This window comes from Delphinapterus leucas, chromosome 3, assembly GCF_059928025.1.
Source record: "Delphinapterus leucas isolate spDelLeu-1000000601 "Yukka" chromosome 3, BTC_Dleu_Yukka2, whole genome shotgun sequence".
In the NCBI taxonomy this organism is placed as follows: Eukaryota; Metazoa; Chordata; class Mammalia; order Artiodactyla; family Monodontidae; genus Delphinapterus; species Delphinapterus leucas.
In genome coordinates this window covers 52,525,027-52,551,156 of record NC_143131.1, presented here as the reverse complement: position 1 = coordinate 52,551,156, position 26,130 = coordinate 52,525,027, and the positions used below count along the sequence as shown (strand labels likewise).

General features: G+C 34.9%; 1 protein-coding gene across 7 annotated transcripts in view; it reads right to left on the bottom strand.

Annotated features, from left to right (window-relative positions):
* Positions 1-5,492: 5,492 nt before the first annotated feature.
* The window catches only part of RNF180 (ring finger protein 180), a 298,759-nt gene continuing 278,121 nt past the window's right edge, over positions 5,493-26,130 (bottom strand). For 5 of the 7 annotated variants that reach the window (XM_089908900.1, XM_089908899.1, XM_089908903.1 and 2 more), the window contains one exon: positions 22,783-25,072. In XM_089908900.1, the coding sequence (XP_089765026.1) occupies positions 24,822-25,072 (251 nt within the window). In that variant the 3' untranslated portion in view covers positions 22,783-24,821. Of the gene's footprint in view, positions 15,741-22,782; positions 25,073-26,130 lie in introns of those variants that run through there. The other 2 variants (XM_089908902.1, XM_089908901.1) reach the window with 1 other exon arrangement.

The following is a 26,130-nucleotide window of genomic DNA, read 5'->3' as shown; positions in this document are numbered from 1 at the left end:
CATGTACACAAAGCTCGCTTGGAAAAAGTTATGACTACGTTTTCCTGTACTTTAAGTTCCCATAAGCATCAGGCATTCATGGTTTCAGAAGATTTTAAGTGAACTAAAAACCAGGTAATCATTTTCTAATTAATGGGGAGAGTGGTAGCTTAGGCAGTCAGAGCAGTTAACTGAGAGACAGTGAAAAGATTTTTGATGGAGTGGCTCATTTTTTAAATGATACTACAATTATTATATTTTAATGTGAAGTGGGAAGATAGAAACAAATAGCACATCAAGAAAATAAAGAGTAATTCATTTAATTCTTACATTGTCCTCACTGAAAAGAGCTTTGTCTCCTGAAAAAAGGAAGTCAGAATAATTTATCTAATTGTCTGTCTGTCTGTCCATGTGGTCTATCTACCCATCTGGTCTGTGCATGTGGTATATCTATAAAGGCAAGATCTAGAAGGGAAGGAAACAAAAGGTAAGGAATGAAATCTCTCTAAGTAGATATGCAAAAACATATGGAATGTTTAATGGTGAATGGAAATCAGGGACATTACTTCAGATAGAACCAAGAAGAATTTTGATATTTGAAAGTAGATATAATAAAATGAAAATAAAAACAATAAGTGAGGAAGTGAAGAGGGAAAGGGTGGGATTTATTTTTCTTTTTTTCTTTTCTCACATGCCAGTGTGAGATGTACAGGTACTGGAGATTTTGTATACTGGTGACAACCAAGTACATTTATTGGTTTTATGTTACTAAACATAATTGAAACACCAATATAAATCACCTATTCTAAACTCAGGTCTTGGGAGTTGGGATGAACTAAAACCAGAAATATGCTTTGAAGTGAGGTTAGATATGAGCAGAAGTCTTTAATTTTGGGCTCTTGCTGAAAATACAGGAGAACCCATGACACTAATCTTGCTTATGCAGAGGACGTGCCATTATAGCACTTTGGCTTTATGATGGCGCTAGAGATAGATCAGAAGGGAAAAGATGAGAATATGAATGTATGTGAACACAACACTTTCTGAAGCAGACCTTAGTGTCGGGCGTTGCCAGAGTTGGTGAAGAAAATGGAATACACTCGTTTTTTGTCCATCACCTGTTTTCCTTATTCTTCCCACTTCCCATTAGAAATGTCGAAGTAGAAGCTGTGAGTTTTACAGCTGGCCTAATCAGGACTTTATTTCTATCACTGCTTATTGCAGGGCGACCGACATCTACTTTGTGGCTCTCAGTTGAGTGAGAGGGGAAGCTGTGTATTCTCTGGGGTTTGGGCCTTGTACTGATATTGACCAAGCTTCTCAGTCTCTCTCTCTCTTTTTAAATTTTATTGGAGTACAGTTGATTTACAATGTTGTGTTAGTTTCAGTTGTACAGCAAAGTGATTCAGCTATACATATACATATATTTATTCTTTTTCAGATTCTTTACCCATAGAGCTTTTTACAGAATACTGAGTAGAGTTCCCTGTGACATACAGTAGGTCCTTGTTGGTTATCTATTTTACATATAGTAGTGTGTGTATGTTAATCCCAAGCTCCTAATTTATCCCTCCTTCCCGTGTTTCCCCTTTGGTAACCATAAGTTTGTTTTCGAAATCTGAGTCTGTTTCTGTTTCATAAATAAGTTCATTTGTATAATTTTTTAAAATTAGATTCCACATAGGAGTGATATCGTATGATATTTGTCTTTCTCTGTCTGACTTCACTTAGTATGATAATCACTAGGTCCATCCAGGTTGCTGCAAATGACATTACTTTGTTCCTTTTTATGGCTGAGTAATATTCCATCGTATATAGGTACCACATTCTTTATTCATTCCTCTATTGATGGACATTTAGGTTGCTTCCATGTCTTGACTATTGTAAATAGTGCTGCAATGAACACTGGGGTGCACGTATCTTTTCAAATTATGGTTTTCTCCGGATATATGCCCAGTAGTGGGATTGCTGGATCATATGGTAGCTCTATCTTTAGTTTTTTAGCTCAGTCTCTCATTGTACTAATCTGCTTTTTAAAAATACTAGTAACTAATAATAATAGTTACAGTTTATTGACTTTTATGCCAAGATTGTGCAAAGTGTTTTTGCAGACATTACATACTTTATTTCAGTTGGTCCTTCTAATAATCATATAAGGTAGGTGACATTATCTTCATTCCACAGATGAGAAACCTGAAAGTTGGGGAACTTGTCTAAGACCACACTGTTAGTAAGTGGCAGTGGGGATTTCTACTCAAGCCTGTCTCCATAGCCAGTGTACTTAAGCACTGTTCTACACTGCTCAACAGGAAAAGGTAGGAGTCTGTGCAAACATTTTTAATGTTTATTAATTTGGGGGCTTATGAGCATTCAGGATCTGTCTTTTGACAGTTAAAGATTTGTTACAATAAGAGTTTTTTTTTAATCCTTGAATTATTTCCAACACCAGATCCTCATTTTCTTAAAACATTATGATCTATATTCTCATTCTCATTTTCAGCATCTTTTTTCACATACTCTTGGCATTCCTGCCTTTCTTATGATATATTCTATGCCTAAAATCCTTTCATGGTGAAGTCTTTCCTTTCTTAAAGAGTTTTAAAAATCCAATTTCTTCCTTCAAAAATTTTTTTCTGAAAAAAAAAGAAAAAGCAATTTCTCCTGTCTCACAATATTCTAAAACTACAATTTAATTTTGCACCTGTTTCTGTAATGATATTTTATTAACAGTTTCATGAAGATGCAAAGGTTTTAATTTTTGCTTTTTTTCAATTTTTGTACTCTTTTCCATCTTTCCTCATTTGTAAAGGGGAGAAAGCAGAATTTCAGGGCTCTTAAAATATTCATACTGCTTTTTCTAATGCCATTTGTAAATGTATACTTGCTAAATATTTTTAAGGATCTTAGTGATGTTAATCATAAAGAGCTAGATACTCAATACTTTAGATTGTGTATTCTTCAAGAAGTTAAGCCAAATGATAAATTCCCCAATAAAAGATGTGTGTGTATGTTTGTGTAGCATAGACTTTATTCTCATACGTGACTTATGGTTAGTAGTGATAAATGCTTGTATGCCTTTTGAAGAAATCTGTGAGCCTCACATGTGCAGCCCAAGGGCAAGAACACTGAATGGAGGGATGGGAGGAGAGAGGATGTTAGGCACACCCTTGGCTTCCGGCACCCTCCAGCCCTGCCCTTAGACCCTGCTTTCCTTGCTGTGGTGCTCTGTGCTCTGCGGCCAAGTCCTCCTTTCTATAGCCACATGGGCTGGGCATGTCTTAGGCCCTAAATAGGAGATTTTAAAATGTTATTTTTCTTTTTTCCCCCACACAGTTTGCCTGATGATTCAATGAAGGGAAGCATTTCTACCTTTTTAGTTTAGCATAATAAAATGTGCTTACTTAAAATTTAATACTTTACCTTACCTATTATTAATGTATATTTTGTAGAATTATCCAAGAATATCTTTTTAAATTTCAGATTTCCTCAAGTTACTGGAATAGAGTTTGGATTTGACCCAGATACACAGCCAGGACATCAAATCATAAAAGATACTGTAAAACATTCAAGGACAATATTTACAGAGAAAAAAAATTTATCTTCTTGCTGTTAAGGAGTACATTCCAAATGTGAGATTATGTACCTGCCCACACTCACACATACAATTTTTTTTTTGATTTCAGACTCTTGGTGGTTTAAATAAAGTTTTCCATTGTATATTTATAATTCATGAATTAGATTTATTTTATTTTTTTGTATGCAGGTATAGTTTCATTGTTAATATATTTCATATTAACAGATTTTATAATATAGAATATCTGAAATTCATGCTTGTTAACACTGTTCTCTCAGTGATTGGCAAACATAGCCAGAGATGGCTAAACAGCTACAAAAAAAATTCCATGGTGTACTGCTGAACTTTACATTTAGTGATAAACACTTTTTTTTTTTTTTTTTTGCGGTACGCGGGCCTCTCACTGTTGTGGCCTCTCCCGTTGCGGAGAAGAGTCTCCGGACGCGCAGGCTCAGCGGCCATGGCTCACGGGCCCAGCCGCATGTGGGATCCTCCCAGACCAGAGCACGAACCCGCGTCCCCTGCATCGGCAAGCGGACTCCCAACCACTGCGCCACCAGGGAAGCCCTTAAATAATTTTTTGATAAATTCTAGACATTGGATAAATTTCTTATGCTTGGGGAAATATAATAAAAGATGACTGAGCACTATTTGCCAAGGCATAAGGCTAGGCTTGAGGGAAATATAAATAATTATAAGAAAGGTATAAGCAAAAATTCAAAGACAGAAAGCACGAAGTAAGTTCTAAAGAAGTATATATTGTTCAAATGTTCAAATTCTTCTACTTCACAATCTTTTTTTTAATGGTTACATTACTTTTATTGTCATAAACTGATTATTATTTAATTTTATCTTTCTTCACATTGCTTAACTTTTTTTTAACATCTTTATTGAAGTATAATTGCTTTACAATGTTGTGTTAGTTTCTGCTTATAACAAAGTGAATCAGCTATATGTATACATATATCCCCAACTTCACAATCTTATTTCAACTACCTTTTCAGGCTTACTTTTCTCTCTTATTTCTATTCTATGTGAACCATTCTAATTAGTCAAATTGGCTTAATAAGTGTCCTGTAAAACATCTCATCCTTTCCTACTTAAAAAGCATTGTACCTTGGCATATAGACCTCATTTTATTTTGGTTTAGAAGTTTTATCCATTTAAAAAAAAGTCACTTAGCAATAATTCAAACAAAGATTGGACCAAATTTGGGATTATCATGTGTTTTAACCAGTCTTACTGTGTGTATAGCCTTTGAAGAAAAATCAGATAAACCATCAGCAGTAATTGCAGTACCTGGCATAGTAGTATGACTTTGCCATATTTCTCAGGACATGAAAGAACATTTGCAGCAACTTAGAACTGCAAGAAAACAAGGCTTAAGAAGTTTTCTCACCATTAGAGATAATGCATGTGAAAAATTTTGATTTTGATGGTAATGCTGTATAGGTAATGTGCTTTATTCAGAGTCAAAATGAATCTGACAAATTAACATACAATTTTAGCATTATTAAGCATAGTAACATAATTTTGATTGTTTTGTGTTGTTCTAGATTTCTAATTCTAGGGATATTGCTCTAAAAGTTCTTTTCATTTGACTCTTCTGAAGCATGTACCCTTCTGACTTTTCAGTGTGTTATGCAGAAAATAATACAAGTATGTTTGTGAACATGTTGCTTGTGATTTAAGTATATACATTACATAATGTTTCCTTTTCCTTCCATTGTTGCTTTAAAACCACTTAATTTTCACTCTCTGCTATGACTCTGACTCGATTCAGAATAAGAAAAAATAGATAAATGTATATAACACTGATCATTACTGTTTATTGTTCTAGCAATTTTGATGATGAAGTTGTAAGGTATAGCAATGGGATATTAAATATTATCTTTTTAGAAGTCCTGAGTTTTTCATGTTAATGACATAGACCATGTAGAATTTATATGACATTTGCTTACCTGTTACAATTTCAATTAAGTTTTTTTTTTACTAGAAAGAAATGAGATGGAATATTGCAGAATTTATCAATAAACTATGATAAACATTTATTCTGAAATAGTTTAAAATCAGACTGGGCCAAATTTATAATGGGTTTATAATTGGTTAGTTGACAAAATAATTATCTGCCTAAACATACCTCACCTTTGATAGTTTTAAGTTTATAATTTTTGAAAATAAAATGCACCTTCTGCCTTTTCTCAGCCACAGGATGTACATATCATAACTAGAGCAAAGAGCCATTCTTTTCTAGGGAGGTCATGTGTGCCTTTCCCTAATTTGTAGAAGGAAAAAGACACACCCAATTAATATGTAGGTTAGAAGTAGTGAACTGTGTACAATAACATAGTTAATATAAGTGGAAAGAAGAACTTAGGTGGTGTAATTTTCTCTTAATTTCCCTCTACTTTTAGCTGTTAGTCATAGGAAAAGTGGATGTACTGATACACATGTATACTGATTATCTCTGAGTCCATAATAGGAAGCAGACAGGAGTAGAAAATTTTGCATGTAACAGATGTAGCTTTCATTTGAATAATGAGATACCAAGTAGATTTCTGAAATTTTTTAAATTAGAAGGAATGTATATAGATTCCTAGGTAACAAGAAATTTATTCTGAAATCCTCAGGATATGTAACTGACATTTAGTGAAGTTCAGATCATGGTCAAAACTTGAATTGAGCATCATTTGTAGAGCAAATGAATATTTATTGAGCATGTACTATTTTTGTTTGTTGAATGCATGAATGAATGAGGAGACCTTATTAACTATGTGTTACTGTTGCATTTTACTGTGTGAAGATGTACTATTTTATATGAAAGTTTTAGTAGAGGGAAATGCAGTCCAGGAGGTTAAAACCAAAGGGAGCTAATTCATAGAGAAAAGCTGAAATAAAAACGTCAGAAAGGATAAAGAGAAAAGACAGTATGTAATGAAAAGTGGAATATTACTTGGGTACACTCTAACTTATTATTTTCTTTAATAATTTATTGATATTAACTCTGAAAAATACATTATATGTTATAGACAAAATTTTACTCGGGAAAGATGGCACATGTAAAATGGTTTTCCAAATTGAGTTAATAAAATAGTAATTTCACATTTAAAGTTATTTGCCTAGAAAGGTACCAGGTACAATGCTTTAAAAAGTATCTGTTATTTTAAAAAGCATATTAATTTAGACAGAACTGAGTAAGAATTTATAACTTTCTTTGGAAACCCTGTATAATGCAGATATATAGTATAAAATTATGAGAGTTAGAAATATTTAAGAGAACATTTTAAGTAAGCAGCTCATGCCATTTATATATTGACATGTTTATAAATCTTTAGTCTTTAAAGCAGAACGCTACTCTAGGTGAGGTCTCTTATAGTTTTCTCTTAATTATCTTGATGAGGTTGATAGTAATTTCTACTTTTTATAGCCTTGCAATTTATCACTCTACTTACTTGAAGTTTTCTGTGTTTCACTTTTTTTTTTCCCCCAGCAACCTACTTATGTATCACTTTCTATTAGCCCTCAATTCAGTATCCAACTTCATTTTATTTTCCTAACATATGTCCATTGGGGATAGGCTTCCTATTGGGAGCAGGGGTGTGCTGGTGAAAGCGTCTATTTTTGGTTACTGTTTTTTAATTAGATTGTCAGTTTTGTGTTGAAGAGAGATCTGTATTAATTAATTCATTCAGATGTATTGAAAAAGATTTAATGACCCAAAAGGTACAAGTAGGTAGAAATAGGAAGTGATATAGATGATTAAGTTTTCAAACTTTACCACATAATAGATTTAACCTAGAGAACTTTTAAGGATCCCTATTCTTATGCCAACTAAATTAGAGTATTTGGGGTAGGACCTAGGTATCAGTATTTTTAAGAATTCCCCAAGTGATTCCATTATGCAGCCAAATTTGAATACCAGTGACATATATCCGTGGTTGGATTTTTAAAAATATGTGACAAATACTCTATGAGGCCCACAAAGCTTCAAATATTTACTATACAGCCCTTTGCAGAAAAAGTCTGTTGACCCATGATATAGATTACTCTGTTTCATCAGACTAGAAGCATTGGTATCACATGAAGCTTTGTTAGAAATGCAGAATTCCAGGCCCTATCCCAGACCTGCATTTTAACAAGATCTCTAGGTGGTTCACATGGACATTAAAGTGTGAGAAGCACTGATACATATCATGTTGTGGATAATATTATTTATTAAGTATTAAGCTCCTTGATACTTTTCTGACAGAGGTAATCAAGAGTGACTACACAGTTTATTCATTTTTCAGTTTTATAATCCTTTTACCAAGGGTTATTTTTATATCTCTTAACCCCTACAGAGATTTCCTAGAGTGATAGGTTAATAATTGTTCTATTAGAATCAGATTCCCTTTTCCTTGAATCTGGACTGGCCTTAGTGACATTCTTGATCAACAGAAAGCAGCAGAAATATCATTCCAGGACTGCTGAGGCTGGTGGTGAACACCCGCTCTGGGAGTCCTGAGCTACCATGGATGTCTGACCACCCTGAGACTGCCTTGTTAGGCCACATGTGGGTGCTCCATTTGACCATTTCTTCTGAGCCTAAGTTTTAAACCATCTCTCCTAGGACACCAGCCATATGAGTGGAGCTGTCTTGGACCCTCCAGACCAGTCTACTTCCTGCTGAATATCACCAGTTGACCTCTGTTGATGCCATGTGGAACAGAAGAATCATCCAGCTGAGTGCTGTCTGAATCCCTGATGCACAAAAATGTGAGATATAATAAAATGATTGTTTTCTTAAACCATTAAATTTAGGGTAGGTTGTTATTCAGCAATAGATAACCAGACCACCTACGTAGAACATTTTAAAACTTCTATGGTACTGGAGATGAATTATTAAAAGTTATACTATAAACTTTTAATTTGAGTTTATCCTTATTTTAAGATTGATCATTTTGTATAAATAATCCAGAGATAAAATATAGAGAGGGCAGTTAACTGAGCATACCATGTGTGATGGCTTTGTGGTATGTCAACTTGGCTAGGCTAAACTACATTCCCCAGAATTCCCTTTCCAAGATGTTTCTGGATAATTAGGTTACAAGAGTTATCCTTTCACAAGAGTTGGAGGAGGGAAGGAAAGCATGAGCTAGTTTGTACCATATACACACCTTCTCTTAATTATTTAATAAAACACTAATGTAGCTTCTCCCGTGAAGAGATTTTTTTCAGACATAGTTAAAGTCCCTAATCAGTCATTGGGGAAATTATCCTGGGTGGGCCTGACAATCAGTTGAAAGGTCTTAAAAGAGGGTTGAGACATTCCCTGGAGAATGAAAGTCTACTTGTGGACAGTAGCTTTGGCCACTGTCTTTTGGATCCCAGCCTTTTTGTGTTCTTCCCTTTCTAACTGTCTGCCCTATAGACTCTGGATTTGCTTAACCAGCTCCCCAAACTGTGTAATCCATTTCGGTTCCTTGTTTTTTTTTTTTTTTTTTTTTTTTGCGGTACACAGGCCTCTCACCGCTGTGGCCTCTGCCATTGCGGAGCACAGGCTCCAGACGCGCAGGCTCAGTGGCCATGGCCCACGGGCCCAGCTGCTCCACGGCACACGGGATCCTCCCGGACCGGGGCACGAACCCGTGTCCCCTGCATCGGCAGGCGGACTCTCAACCACTGCGCCACCAGGGAAGCCCCTAATCTGATAAGTTTTAAAGGCACTAAGGAGCCTGTTTCCAGTGGTGAAAGGACACTGCTAGTTCATGGCATGACGTGGCAAAAGGGTTGCACAAATTATCACCTTTGGATACCTGCAATTGAGTACCTATAGAAGGTGAGGCTCAGGGTGCCTAAGTATGAGCTCCTCTAGAACATTTCTGTCAAAATAAGGGGTATAGTGGAGTTGGTTGGTTACTCCTAATTGCCCAGGAGAAAGTGGCCAATGAAAAAGATGAACCTAGGGATTTAAATTCCTTGCTCAAGTTCTGCATCAATGACCTGAAAGCTTCTATATCTGCCCTCAAAGAAACCATATTCTGTAGCTGTACAGCTGCAGCTGTAGGGTTTCTGAAAACCAAAGCAAGAGTCTCCTCCTGCAAGTGGCTAAACTACAATTCAAATTGAATTCCCAACGACCTCTGTTAAAGTTTGGTCCCTAATTGGGAAGGAATGGGTTCCTACAAATAGGAGGGGAATATATGGGTAGATTATGATAAAGATGGGGAATCTGAACCTCCTAAATAAAACTGAACCATCTTTGCCAGTAGAAGCATCCCTTCCACTTCTGCCTGAGGAAGTGTGATAATTCATTTTGTGTGTCAACTTGACTGGGCCATAGGCTTTCCAGATAGTTGATCAAACATTAAATGTTTCTGTGAGGGTGTTTTTTTGGATGAGGTTAACATTTTAAATTGGTAGATTGAGTAAAGCAGACTGCCCTCCATAATGTAGGTGGGCCTCATCCAGTCAGGTGACGGCCTGAATAAAATAAAAGACTGACCATTCCCCGAGTATTCTCCTGTCTGACAGCCTCCAAACTGGGATATTACCTCTTTGTGGTTCTATAGCATCCTTCTGGCCTTCAGACTCATACTGGGATATTGGCTGTTTCTCGTTCTACAGCAGCTTCTGGAATTTGGACTTGAGCTGGGAGGAACAATGGCTCTGCAGACTTAGGATTTTCCAGCCTCCAATATCAGATGAGCCAATTCCTTATAATAAAGCTTTAAATAGATATCCTATTGGTTCTGTTTCTCAAGAGTACTTTGCCTAATATAGGAAGATGGCCCCTCTTTACCTGAAGAAGCTGGAATGGGTCTCTACTGAGTTACTTGCCTGCAAGGTGCTCCTGACCCTCCTCAGGACCTAATTTCCAACATTCCTTTTTGTTTCTAGATCTATAACTAGACAAGTTGCAGAAGTTCTCAAAAGATGAGGTACTAGTTGTGATTCATGAAGAGGTGTGATACACACCAAAAACAACTGAATGATTTTTCATTTCATACAGACAGAAATCTAGAGGGTGTGTATAAGAATGGATATTAAGGCTGTGTGATCAAGGTGGGAGGATCATAAAGTTGAATCATGCTGTATTTATTGATACAGGCTCACTAACCAGAGGTTCTGGATTCACTGTTTCAGCTGAAGCAGTTAGGAAGGGCTATAACAAGTTGGTTGGTTGGTCAATTGGCTGGACCCAAAAGGTGGCCTACATTAAATGAAGTTGAAATGCCATGTGTAGATGAAGGTATCCGAAGGCTTAAGGAGATTGCAATGTTAGAGTATATCTGTCCTGTAAGACCTGCTCTCCAACCCTGGAAAGACACAACTTTTGCAACAGCTGTGAAAAATAAATTTTTTGAGGAGCCACAGCATCCTTGAAGTTCTGTTCTCTTTAGGTCAAAGCTCTCTTCTCTTTAGGTCAAAAATTACAGAGGAAATTCTGCCACTGAACTAGGATTGCTAAATGCAGTGGAGATAATGGGATCCTGAGATGTCAGAAGCTAAATGGTGGCACTTAATTGCTAAAAGCAAGGTGTGATGGTTACCATTATAAACAGTGGAGTCAAACTGGTAATCAGACTAGTTTGACTTGCAGAGACTTGGGGGTTGGCTGGTTATCAAGAGGTCCCTAGAATAGGAAAAGATGGCCAGCCTTTTAAATTCTTACTTGATCTGTATAAGCAGAGTATTTCTAGCTTACTGAACAGATGTCTGAATTGAATTAAGAAAACACAGAGTCAATTTCTTCTATAAATTCTAGATTTGAGCCAGTTAACAGACTCAGACCCTCAGACACTGTTACACTGCCAAAAACATATACTGTTAATCCTTCTATGTCTTCCCCCAAAGGGACCTTTACCAGAAAAGTAATTCTGAGTAATGTACTTTAGCCTAGCCAAGTTGACATCCCACAAAGCCATCACAGTCCCTTGTCAAGTTGGAACTCGTATATCTTAAACCATCTCCTTAAACGATACTGCCTAACATGACACAGTTATCCTACATACAACTGAGGATACAAAGACCTTGGGTGATGTTTCTCTTCTCCTTTGTAATTTAAGTATTAAGATTAATGATCACAATACATCTTGTGATATTGATATAAAGGTAGCTATTTTTAAGATGCTTTAGATGATAGGATAAAACTGGAAGAAAAAATATTTGGTTAATACTTATACAAACATACTCATATCACAGTCCGTTAATCACTATAGACATGTATCTCACAGGAAAAATGAATGACCTAGTACACTGCTTGAAATTCTGCCCATGGGGAGGATTTCCCTTTACCATCATCCTTCAGGGATGTCCAAAGGAAAGCTATAGAGTATCAGAAGTCCACTTTTGAGTGGTAGCTGAAAATCACACAGAGCTCTTTGTAAATCAGGCCTAACAGTTCTGTTCCTTGGTCAACTGGTCTTAGGTGTGAAGACATAGGTATGGGCTGAGAGAGTGAAGGTGATGTAGCAAAATAGAGTCCATGGACATTTGGGCTACTTCCTCAAGCAACTTACTTGTGCCTTCAGGGCCTCCTCAAGCCTAATCTCATAAACACCACTTCCATTTGATAACGGACTGCCGCTGCGCACACCCAACATTATGGCTTGGTGGATCAGACAGCACCAAGTTCGTGATGGGTAAATCAGGTATCATGGTAACTTAGTGGGTCCTGGCCAAATGTTCAGTTTCTACTAGGCCTCATAGCGGGCAAGCTGTTTCTCAAAAGAATAGTTATCCACAGAGGATGGTGTGGCTTTGCTCTAAAATCGTAAGGGTTTCTAGGAGATGGGTCAAAAAGGATCTTGCTGTGATTTATGCCATAGAGTGTTCTATGTTTTCCTCTAAGAGTTTTATAGTGTCTGGCCTTACATTTAGGTTTTTAATCCATTTTGAGGGTCCGTGCTGTGATTTACCTATTAAGGCTTGCTAAAGGCTTCAAACAGCAATCCCATCTACCTCTGACAATTCAAGGACCATTGGATGTGTAGGATCATATGGCCCAAGTGACCCGGCAATTTGCATGGCAGAGTGGACCTGTTGAAGGGCCTTCTCTTGTTCTGGTCCCACTCAATACAGGGAGCTTTTTGAGTCATTTGGTAAATGGGTCAGAGTAGCACACCCAAACAAGGCATATGTTACCTCCAAAATTCAAAGAGGAACTGTAAACATCATTCTTCTCTTTTAGTGGTAGGAGGGTCAGATACAGCACCTTACCTACCTTGGAAGGGATATCTTGACATGGTATAGACCAATAGAGTCCTAGAAAATTCACTGAGAAGGGATACCTCTGAATTTTTGTAAGAGAAGTCCCTAAATTAGGAATTGGACTTCTTAAGAAGGTGTTGTGGAAAGGATATAGCTTCAAGAACTAGGCCTATCCGGGTTTGACTCCTGGCTGTATCACTTGGTAGCTGTGTGACTTGAGAATGCTCCTCCAGACTACGATTTCTTTTTCTTTTCCTTTTCCTTTCCTTTTCCCTTCCCTTTCTTTCCTTCCTTTTCTTTCTTTTCTTTTTTTAGGTAAGAAATGGATTTATTTAGAGAGAAACACACTCCACAGACAGAGTGTGGGCCATCTCAGAAGGTGAGAGCGCCCAGACTACGATTTCTTTTTTAAAGGGTATTCTATTTATTTAAGGGTATTATATTTATTTGTGTTTAGTTTGTAGATACAGATCTATAAACTGATATGTATTACTGACCTAATAAATATATTTTGGGAATCATCTTTGTTTCTCTGAGAAATCGTATTAATAATACTATTTACTTCATGTATAATTATAATCAATTTTTAGGTAATTTAGGAATGAATGAAGGCATATTTGCTAGAGCTTATAAGCCAGGAGTTGCTTGGGAAATAGCTGCAATTTATTTTACAGTTCTTAAAATATGGCTCCCCCATATGTTTTGTTCATTTTTCCTGACATGTACTTTAAGAAGGCAATATTTTCCCTTATACCATATCATCTTTACTTTGAGTAATAAATTAGTGATTATAAATATCCATTTTTATTTCTGTAAGGTAATACTGAGCTTTGCCGACAATGCTGCTTCACCAAGATAACAGTTATGTCATTAGACTGCAAGCATAATATATATATTTTTTATTATAATGAGCAAAAATTGATCTCTGTGTTTCTAAAATGTATTTAGTTTTCTGCTTTCTGGATTTGATGTCTAATGTACACTATTTTCTTTCACAGATATAATTTTAAACACAATAAGGGCAATGTTAGAATAAAAAGCTGTATCATTCTTCCATATTTATTAGAACATCACATACTGTCAATTAAATGTTTTTATTCAAATATAGTCAGTAATTATGACAAATTTGGACCTTTCATAGACTGAACTGTTCAAGCCTGATCAATCTCAATTTGTTTGGATGGTGGTAGTATTTTTAGTGCCATGAGAGGTTTACCTACCTTATGTTAAAATATGCTTATTGCATTATCAGATATATGACATCACAGCACAGGAATGTTGAATTAGTAGTTCATAATAAATACGCAGACATAGAGAATGGACTTGAGGACACGGGGAGGGGGAAGGGTAAGCTGGGATGAAGTGAGAGAGTGGCACGGACATATATACACTACCAAATGTAAAACAGATAGCTAATGGGAAGCAGCCCCATAGCACAGGGAGAGCAGCTCGGTGCTTTGTGACCACCTAGAGGGGTGGGATAGGGAGGGTGGGAGGGAGATGCAAGAGGGAGGAGATATGGAGATATATGTATACATATAGCTGATTGATTCACTTTTGTTATACAGCAGCAACTAACACAACATTGTAAAGCAATTTATACTCCAAAAAGATGTTAAAAAAAACACCAAAAAAAACAAAACAAAAAACTTTTTGTTCTAGGTTACACAAAGACCACCTAAGTGACTGAAATAAATAAGCTTACTTCTCTGCTTTAGGTTTCTCACTTTTAACATTGGAATACCTACCCAAATTCTTTCTTGTACTGGGATCATTCAGATCTTTTTTAAAAAAAAAATTAATAAGGGAAAACTAATTCCAGGGATTACTGTAATAATAAATAAAAATAAATATCAGGTTTTCTTTCTATAAACCCAAAAGCCTATTTCTAACAATTCTTTATTCCAGACATTAAATTAGTTAATGACCATGAAAAAATTTAAAAGCCACTCTTTATTGCACATTTACAATATATTTGACAATGTCCAAGTTAAAAGAATCACTAAATTAACTACATTTTGGACATGCATTGTTCTTTTAGGCTACTGAGTGTCTGTCAGTAAATTTTTAATTTCCTCAGGTGAATAATCCTGCAATTGGAAAAGTGTTAATATATTTTTCTAAGTATCTACTGGTGGGAATTAATCTCAGCTTTGTTTTTTTTTTTTTGCTTTTTTGTGTTTAATATTCTGTTCTTGTAATAGTTTAAAATGTTGCACTAACGCTATTATTAGGTCTCTAAAAAAAAGGATAGTCAGCTGTCTTGGTAACAGAAAGGGACATAAGGACATACATAGAGATAATTGGAAACCAAAACTGAATATACCCTGCTAGGTTAGTTCCCAGAGGATGTGGTTTATCTTTAATGTATATAACTTGCCTGAGGATAAGTGATGATTGACTAAATATATTATCACTAATGATAATATCTACTCAGATTATCATTTAATTTTACATTTTTACTATTTTTAAGTGGAGGGAAAACCTCAGTCTTTAAAATCAAGATAAATGTAAAAGTGACATTGTAAAATTAGAGCCACAAATCCCAAACCAAGAAGAACTATGAAATTAACAGTGTGTTGTTGCTAAGTGCTAGACAGATTAGCTCTTGAATAAAGTTGAGTTTGTTACATGAAAAACATTCATAAATAAGTCCATTCTCAGATTTTCTATAAACACCAACAATTTATATAATGCAACATTATAAAAACTTCAAAGCACATTTAAAAAAATGTTTAAGTAATTGTTATCTACATCATTTGTAATTGTTCAACCATAGTAAGGTATGAAAATTCCTAAAATGGAAAGAAAAAATAGCAAAGAAAGCAGAAAACAATGAATCCAATGACCCAGTTCACTGAATAAATATAGATGATCACCATATCCATGTCAAACCACCATCCACGGCTATCATCCTCAAAGTGCAAATAATCCATCCTATGTGCACCATGTGGAAACTGCCTTCTTGTAACTGGAGCTGCACGTCTGTGGAAACCTAGAAGATACATGAACATATTATTTAAAGCTCATTAAATTCAGTTTAAGTTCTCAGAAAGGAAGCTGCATTATGAACAGAAGTATCACGACCAGAGCATATCTTGATTTCATTGAGTGATATATTGTATTCCTGACAGTTTTTTTTTAATTTTAATGATAAGCAACTATCAGAAGTCTTTTTTTTTTTTTCAGTTAAGGGTTTTAAGGGGGGACAGTAAAATTAGCAAAGAGCATGGAATATGGAGTCAGGAAACGATCCTTTTTTTAAAAACTGGAGTATAGTTGATTTACAATATTAGTTTCAAGTATATAACATAACAATATTTTTATAGATTATACTCCATTTAAAGTTATTATAAAATATTGGCTATATTTCCTGTGCTATACAATATATCCTTGTAGCTTGTTTATTTTAATACATAGTAGTTTGTACCTCTTAATCCCCTACCTCTTCTTACCCCTCCTCCCTTGCCTCTCCCCACTGGGAACCTCTAGTTTGTTCTCTATATCTGTGAGTTTGTTTCTGTTATGATATATTCATTCACTTTATTTTTTAGATTCCACATATAAATGATAATATACAGTATTTGTATTTCTCTGTCTCACTCATTTCACTAAGCATAATATCCTCCAGGTCCATCCATGTTGTTGCAAGTGGCAAAATTTCATGCTTTTATTTATGGCTGAGTAATATTGCGTTGTGTGTGTGTGTGTGTGTGTGTGTGTGTGTATGTATCACATCTTTATCCATTCATCTGCTGATGGACGCTTACATTGATTCCATATCCTGGCTATTGTAAACAATGTTGCTATGAACATTGGGGTGCGTATATCTTTTTGAATTACTATTTTTGTTTTCTTTGGATATATACTCAGGAATGGAATTGCTGGACCATATGGTAGTTCTATTTTTAGTTTTTTGAGGAACCTTCATACTGTTTTCCATTGTGGCTGCACCAATTTACGTTGCTACCAACAATGTACTAGGGTACCCTTTTCTCCAAATTTGTTATTTGTGGTGTTTTTGATGGTAGCCATTCTACAGGTGTAAGGTGATACTCATTTGCATTTCTCTGATGATTAGTGATGTTGGGCATCTTTTCCTGTTGGTCATCTATAGGTATTCTTTGGAAAAATGACTGTTCAGGTCGTTTGCCCATTTTTTAATTGGTTTTTTTTTTTTTTTTTTTTTTGTGGTACACGGGCCTCTCACCGTTGTGGCCTCTCCTGTTGCGTAGCACAGGCTCCGGATGCGCAGGCTCAGTGGCCATGGCTCACGGGCGCAGCCGCTCCACGGCATGTGGGATCTTCCCGGACCGGGGCACAAACCCGCGTCCCCTGCATCGGCAGGCGGACTCTCAACCACTGTGCCACCAGGGAAGCCCTTAATTCGGTTTTTTTTTTTTTTTTTTTGATATTGAGTTGTGTAAGTTCTTTATGTATTTTGGATATGAACTCCTTATTGGTCATATCATTTGCAAATATTTTAGGAGACTATTTTTGATCTGTCATTTACTTGGGGCAAGGTAATTTATCTCCTTGGGTCTCAGATTTCTCATCTATATCATCTGATGACTTAATTCAAAAATTTGTGAGGCTCATTTTTTGATATTGAGCCACATGAGCTGTTGGTAAGTTTTGGAGATCAATCCCTTGTCAGTTGCATGATTTGCAAATATTTTCTCTCATTCTGTGGGCTGTCTTTTCATTTTGTTTATGGTTTCCTTTGATGGGCAAAAGCTTTTGAGTTTAATTAGGTCCCATTTGTTTATTTTTGTTGATTTCCATTACTCTAGGAGATGGATAGAAAAAGACATTGCTGCGATTTATGTCAGAGTGTTCTGCCTATGTTTTCCTCTAAGAGTTTCATAGTATCTGGTCTTACATTTAGGTCTTAAAATCAAAATGGATTAATTTTGTGTATGGTGTTAAAGAATGTTCTAATTTCATTTTTTTTTTTTACATGTAGCTGTCCAGTTTTCCCAGCACCATTTATTGAAGAGACTGTCTTTTCTCCATTGTATGGTCTTGCCTCCTTTGTCGTAGATTAATTGACCACAGGTGTGTGGCTTTATTTTTGGGATTTCTATCCTGTTCCATTGATCTATATTTCTCTTTTTGTGCCAGTACCATACTGGTTTTTTGTTTTGTTTTGTTTTTAAAATTTATTTATTTTTAATTTTTATTATTTTTGGCTGCATTGGGTCTTCGTTGCTGTGCACAGGCTTTCTCTGGTTGCAGCGAGTGGGGGCTACTCTTCCTTGCAGTGCGCAGGCTTCTCATTGTAGTGCCTTCTCTTGTTGCGGAGCATGGGCTCTAGGCACGTGGGCTTCAGTAGTTGTGACACGTGGGCTCAGTAGTTGTGGCATGCGAGCTCTAGAGCGCAGGCTCATTAGTTGTGGTGCATGGGCTTAGTTGCTCTGTGGCATGTAGGATCTTCCTGGGCCAGGGCGCGAACCCATGTCCCCTGCATTGGCAGGTGGATTCTTAACCACTGCACCACCAGGGAAGCCCCTACCATACTGTTTTGCTGACTGTAACTTTGTAGTATAGTCTGAAGTCAGAAAGCCTGATTCCTCCAGCTCTGTTTTTCTTTCTCAAGATTGCTTTGGCTACTCGAGGTCTTTTGTGTTTCCATACAAATTTTAAGAACAACCTAATCAAAAAAGGGGCAGAAGACCTAAATAGACATTTCTCCAAAGAAGACATACAGATGGCCAAGAGGCACATGATCAAGAGGTACAAGATGTTCAACATCACTAATTAGTAGAGAAATTCAAGTCAAAACTACAGTGAGATATCACCTCATAAAAGTCAGAATGGCCATCATCAAAAAGTCTACAAGTAATAAATGTTGGAGAGGGTGTGGAGAAAAGGGAACCCTATGCACTGTTGGTGGGAATGAATTGGTAGAGACACTGTGGAGAACAGTATGGAGGTTCCTTAAGAAAGTAAAAATAGAGCTACCATATATCTTGCAATCCCACTCCTGGGCATATATCTAGAGAAAAACATGGTTCAAAAGGATACATTCAGCCCAATGTTCATTGCAGCACTAATTACCATAGCCAAGGCATGGAATAAACCTAAATGTCCATTTACAGATGACTGGATAAAGAACATGTAGTACATATATACAATGGAATATTACTCAGCCATTAAAGAAAATGAAATATTGCCATTTGCAGCAACATGGGCTGACTTGGAGATTATCATACTAAGTGAAGTAAGTCAGACATAGAAAGACAAATATCATATGATATTGTTTACATGCTGAATCTAAAAAAAATGATACAAAAGAACTTATTTACAAAACAGAAACAAAGTCACAGACTTAGAGAAGGAACTTATGGTTACCATGGGGGAAGGTAGGGGGAAGGGATAGATTGGGAGTTTGGGATTGACATGTACACACTGCTATATTTAAAATAGATAACCAACAAGGACCTGCTGTATAGCACAGGCAACTCTGCTCAATATCTGTAATAACCTAAATGGGAAAAGAATTAGAAAAAGAATACATACATGTATATGTATAACTGAATCACTTTACTGTACACCTGAAAGTAACACAACATTTTAATCAACTCTACTCCAATATAAAATTAAAAAATAGCAAATGAAAAAAAATTGTGAGGTTCAAATGTAAATTATTTTCCCATGAGAGCATTTTCTAAATTAAAACTTCGTTTTATTTTTACAACCCTCACAATTAATGTTTGTTAATTCTGATCACCAACTTAACCTTCTATCTTATACCTTGAGAATTTCACTAAGTCATGTGTGCAAAATTCTATAGGAAAAATGTCTTATGTTTTAACATCGAATAAACTGGACAGACAAAATGATACTCCTTTGAAGAAATTGGGCTTTAATTCTTATGTTTCCAAGCATGGACCTACTTAAGGAGATTATATAAAAAGTAAATATTGAAAGTAAGCAATAGTCCATTTATGACTAAATGAATATGACATTTCTGAGAAATATTACATCTCATTGTAAAATGCTGTTCTTTTTATTTTGTGATATTTATATGCTAATTATTTACAGTTTGGTATACTCAATGGCAACCTGTTTTTGTTGGCTGACCAACACTGAATTTTGTTTTTAGAGACCTTCAAAATTATATATTTTTAAAGATGAATAACGTGATTATTAACCTTTGCTTTGTAGTTATCTACTGCCTACTAATGTATTTCTGTGCTTATTAGTGTTGGTGAGTGGGGACAATACAATAAACTGAGCACAAAAGATATATTCTAGTACTTGCTAGTAACTCTGGTGGTAAAGGCTCCGTGAGGCTCAAGCTTGAAGCAGATTCTGGTTCATCTATTTTAATAACTTGTTATGTAACAATAACAAAAGTAATGTTAAATATTATGCTCTAGATCAGGCTGCTTATTTTGACAGAAAGCCTGCATTCACCTGAGTATTAGTATGGTTAAAGTAAAATTTCTTTGATCAAGGATAATCCTAAATTATTGTTTACATATGTTTTATTTTCTATTTTAAAATAGAAAATGTATATCTTTAAGGTGTAAAGCAGGATGATTTGATATATAATATAGTGAAATGATTACTATAGTCAAGCTAATTAATATATCCATCTCCTCACATAATTATCTTTTTTGTTGTTGTGACAGTACCTGCTGTCTACTTTATTAGGAAATGTCCAGTGTCTTTTATCAGATTTATGGTTCGTATATATTTTCTCAATATCCATAGGTTGCCTTTTGATTTTATTTGTTTCCTTTGCCATGCCGAAGCTTTTTAGTTTGATGTAGTCCACTTGTTTATTTTTCCTTTTATTGCCTGAGCTTTTGTGGTCACATCCAAAACAAAACAAAACAAAACACCCAAACAAATTGCCAAGGCCATTGTCAAGGAGCTTATCCTGTATGTTTTCTTGTAAAGTTTTATGGTTTCAAATCTTACATTTAACTCTTTAATCTATTTTGAGTAGATTTTCATGTATGGTGTAACACAGAGGTCCAGTTTCACTCTTTTGCATACGGCAATCCAGTTTTCCCAATACCATTTATTGAAGAGAGTATCCTTTCCCCATTGTGTATTCCTGGCACCCTTATTGAAAAGTAGTTGATTGTGTATGTGTGGGCTTACTTCTGGGCTTTCCATGGTGTTCCACTGGTTTATGAGTCTGTTTTTATGCCAATACCACACCATTCTGATTACTATAGCTTTGCAATATAATTTGAAATCAGGAAGTGATACCTCCCACTCTGTTCTTTCTCAAGGTTGCTCTATTTGGAATCTTTTGTGGTTCCATACCAATTTTAGAATTGTTTTTTCTGTTTCTGTGAAAACTGCTGTTGGTATTTTGATAGGAATTGTGTTGAATATTTATTTTGCTTTGAGTAGTACAGACATCTTAACAATATTCATTTTTAAATTTTATTTTTTTATTGAACTATAGTTGCCATACAGTTATATAATTATAAAAGTTACAGGTGTACAATGTAGTGATTTACAGTTTTTAAAGTTTATACTCCATTTATAGTTATTAAAAGATATTGGCCATATTCTCCAAGTTGTACAATATATCCTTGTACCTTATTTTATACCTAATAGTTTGTACCTCCTACTTCCCTACCCCTACATTAATTCTTTTAATCAATGAACATGGAATAGCTTTTCATTTAGTTGTATCATCTTCAATTTCTTTCATTGATATTTTATAGTTTTCAGTGTTTATTTGTAAATTACATTTACTTATGTAGATTAAAAACATGAAATTAAGAAGGATGAGATAAATGTTAAGTGATATTTTAGAATAAATTTTATAGACATATTTCAAGTAGGTTTTTAATAATTTCTAATGTTTTTGGCTGACTTTCTATCATATTTTATTTTTTTAAATAATTTTTATAGCTTACTTTTAAAAAGCTTATACTAGAATGATGTGTCAGCTCTTCTATTTTTTTGTTTGCCTTATCAGTATTATCATCAATCTGATTTCTTTATAGGATTCTGTTTAAGTTTCTGTGCACCTTGTGCTGGTAGTTTAGCTAAAACTAGATAATATCTAAAATCCATTTAACTGGTCATATTAAACTTCAAAACATTGCAACACCTGCAAAACTAACCAACTAATGAAGTCAGCTATTCATATTGTCAAACTTAGTTTTCCTCGGCTAACATTACATACCATCATAACACGTAAGTAAGGATGGCAATGTCAGTCCTCACTAAGTATTAGTAAAGTTTAACTTTTCTTCTGTTTCAATAATCATAACAGAAATTTTAATGTTATTTTCCCACACTCCAAGGGATTGTCTCGCACCAGCCTGTAGGCGTTCTATTTTGGAGAGCATATTTAGGGGATTTCAATCCTAACAGCTATTTATGACTATCTAACTACTGTTCTCTAAACTGTACTCAGTATCTTAAAAGGAAAGGGGACTTTCTGTGTAGGAGAGAGGGGAGGTGGGAAGAGTTTTTCTCACATTCAAAAATTATTCTAATACATAAACACAAATGTTCCCAAAGTAGTTTATATACCTTTTCAAAAACCTTTCACAAATATAGGCTGGAAAACAGGTAACATTGTTACTGGAAATTATTACCATTACTACTGTATTTTAAAATATGTGATTTTTCTGTCCAAAAGGAATATTTAGAAGTCTTAGATTCTTCAAATTCAAAACTTTCAGTTGTTTGGGTCAAAGAATAACTGTATTAATGGCATAGCTGTAGAAAACAGTAGAACTGAGAGTAGACAAGGCACAAAAGATGTAGAATTATGAGTATGGTGATCATACATGCTGGTTTCCCCAGGACAGTCTCAGTTACTCTTATGTCTTGGTATAATTACTAATCGTGCCCCTTTCACTCTGGAACTGTCCTCATTAATGGTAATTTCCTTTATTGGTGGAATGAGGGAAAAAAAGGCAGTGCAGGGAGACACCGAACTACAAAATTTCTAGCTCTGAACATCAGAAGGTGATGCTGACCCAGACGGCTTATGCAATGGTGTTTTTATAGGTAAGGTGGATAATGATCATTACTTGGTTAATTTCTTAAAAAAAATTTTTTTAAGTGGGGAAGGAGTGAATAGGTGTTTGTAATAATTTTGGAATTTCCAAAGCTGTAAATTGAATGAGAGGATTGGAATTTCTAAATCAAAATCAGACTAAAAGAAAATGACCTCACTGACAGTTACTTAGTAAATATTATATTGATTATGAAATTAGAAAAATTGCCAGAATACTGATCACAGAGATTCCACTGTAAAATGATAGCAATGAAAGTACCTAATTCATTGGGCTAATATAAGGATTAGATGAATTAATACATATAAAGCACATTCCTGGCTGATAGTAAAGTTTCAATAAATGTTAGATTCTTATATTTTTATTACTATCGTTACTGCTACTTCGAATATGAGGAAGAAGCTGCTTTTCTTGTCAGTTCTTGTTCTTCATATTATGTCTACCTTTTCTGAATAAATCAATATGCTTACCATTGTTTGTTCAAACAAATACTGAGAAACTGTTTCCTTCAAGTATGAGTTGATTTCTCTAAAGCAGTTAACTTTAAATAGACTGTCAGAACATCAGATACTGAAAATATGGAATTGATTAAAAATTTAGGAAGAGTATTTGTACTATCTCTTAGAGGCTAAGGATTTAAAGATATTTTAAGACATGGTTCCTGTCTTAAGAAACTCATAGTCTAGAATAGTTTCTCAGTCTTTTTTTTTTTCATTATCACTCCTGTAAGGAGAAAAAAAATGTTAAATTTAAATATATCTCAAATTAAATATTCTAATCAGTAAATCAAATTAAACCAAATTTCTCCTTAATGAGAGAAATTAAAAATAAGGAATAAAATTTGTTCAGGTAGGGTTGAGCTCTTGAGGGCCTCAAACGACTGTAATATCTAAGATTTTTTTGGTGCCCCAAGAACCAGGTTTTGCCCCCATTTAAAGTGCATGGCCTAGGAGACAGTACACTTAAAACCATTGTAATAAGTCAATGTATATATTTTTATATATACAACCACTTCATTCCAAAAAGTGATTTGGATTGGAGTTAACGGAGTGAGAAGCTTCTGTACCAGGAATTCACTTTTTCACAGACTTAAGCACAATTTATTATTAGTGATAACCTGATAATAATTAGTTTGTAATCAACACATGGTTTAAAGAATAGCCAATATTACTAGTAGATTTTAATTATGCTATTTTAAAGTAAAGGACACAATAAAGACACATACTCTTTTTCTGCCATAAACTATTAGGAAAAAAAGTGTAGTGCAGTGAAAATCATACTCCTCAAGGAATCAGAAGATTTGGATTCTTGTGCCAATATTAAACATACTTATTATTTGGTCAAGTCAAAATAGTTTCTCTATATCAAGATGTTCATATGGTTTTCTTCTTTAATCTGTTAATGTGATGAATTCAAATAGTAGATTTTTTTAAATGTTGAATAATTTTTAAAAAATCTGTTAAAGTGATGAATTAAAGTGATAGATTTTCCAATGTTTTATCATTCCTGCATACCCAGGATAAATTCTGTGTGTTCATGATAATCGTTTTTTACACATTGATGAATTCAACTTTATATATTTTATGTGGCATTTTTATGCCTATGTTTGTAAGGAAGATTGGTCTATAATTTTCTGTTTTATGCGATTTTTTGCCTGGTTTGTATATCATGATTTTATTGTCTTCATAAAACATGTTGGCAGTTAGGTGACAATTCTCTATGGATCTCTGTGTGTCTGCATATCTTGCAAGCAAGAGGCACTGACTGCCTTTGTTCTGACATTGGCAATCTTGTGCTCTCTTTTTATTCTCTGAAATGGTTTGCATAAAACTAGAATTCTTGATGGCTTGACTAAATCTAACCTATAAAACCACTTGGGCCTGTAGTCGTTTCAGGTGTGGGTGTAGGTTTTTAAACACCAATCAATTTCTTTAATAGTTGTTGGTATATTAATGTTTTCTAGTTATTCTTGAGTCCTTTTTGGTAATTTTTATATAGGATTATCCGTTCTATTCAAGTTTTTAAACAAATTGGACTAAAATTTTCATGGCTGTGGTACATTTAGGGCTTTACACAAATATTCTGTTCTCCTGGGTACCTGGTTTGTTTGCACTTCCCTGCCCCTTAGGCATAGCCACCAGACTTGACAAACGAAAACGACTGTCCAAAGAAAATGCTGTGTGTTGCTTCTGGGTAGAGCATTTATCAGTTTGACATGCTGCAGCTGTCTCTTTTCCTCCTCCACAACCAGCAGTGTACCAGATAGAGGCTGCTCTGTCATCCTCGGTCCTAAAGCTTAGGATGATGTGGAGCAGAACACCTAGAAGTTAAGGGAAAAACTAATTCTGACTGAAAATAATGAAGTGACTTTTAAAACTATTAAAGAAAAGGATGATAATCACAAAAGTTGAAACTGACTTGTTTCCCCACTTGAAAAAAAAAAAAGAAGATAAAGCTCTTGGAGAAATTCATTGTGTGACATCAAAGAGTGAGAAAGAACTGTGAAGAAAATCTCCAAGTCACTATCATATTTAGGAAGAATATAAAGAAGAACCAGCATTCCAGAATCTCATACAGGTACTTCTGCCTCTTCATAAATTCTATTTTGTAAAAACAATTTTACCTCATAAGGATTTCTCTCATATTCTAGAAAACAAGGCATGACCTTTTCTCCCCAGAATATGGTTCAAATTTATATTCACCATCAAAGACCATAAAGTAGGCTCTATATTTTGAAGATTCTTTCAGAGACAGAAAGACTGTCAACAATTATCTCATTCATTTTTGTAATTTTAGCAACTTGCACAGTGCTTATAGTGGGTACTAAGTGTGTTTATTGAATGGATGGATGAATGTATGAATATAAGGATAGACTTCAGAGAGCAGAATGAATATATTGGCATATTTTTGAAAATGTCCCAAATCAAGCTTCTCAACTATATTTTCAGAATATATTGAATATTATTATGAATATATTTGAGGTACATTTTGTAGTTCTTATGAAAAAAAACTTTAGAGGTTAACTCAGAGAGCCCTGAAATCAGTATAAAAAGGGGATATGTCCTATTCTTCGTGTGTGATGGGACAGACAAAAGGTTAAAGCATGGTGTTTTATTGCTCTATATTCTTCATGTTACATAAGAATTCTGCTGTGTCAAAATTTGATTGATATAAATAAGCCTTAGTAGAGGTGGAGTGATATTTTTAGTCACAAGCAGGTATAGAGTTATTCTTTTAATAGACATGAAAAGTTAATGCAAAATGGATTTAAAATTTTATCTTTATCTTCTATATCTTTAGGATTGCAGGGTCAAATATATTTATTAATCCTACAAAATTAACTTTTTACATTGAATAAACTAAAATATGTTGCAGGTT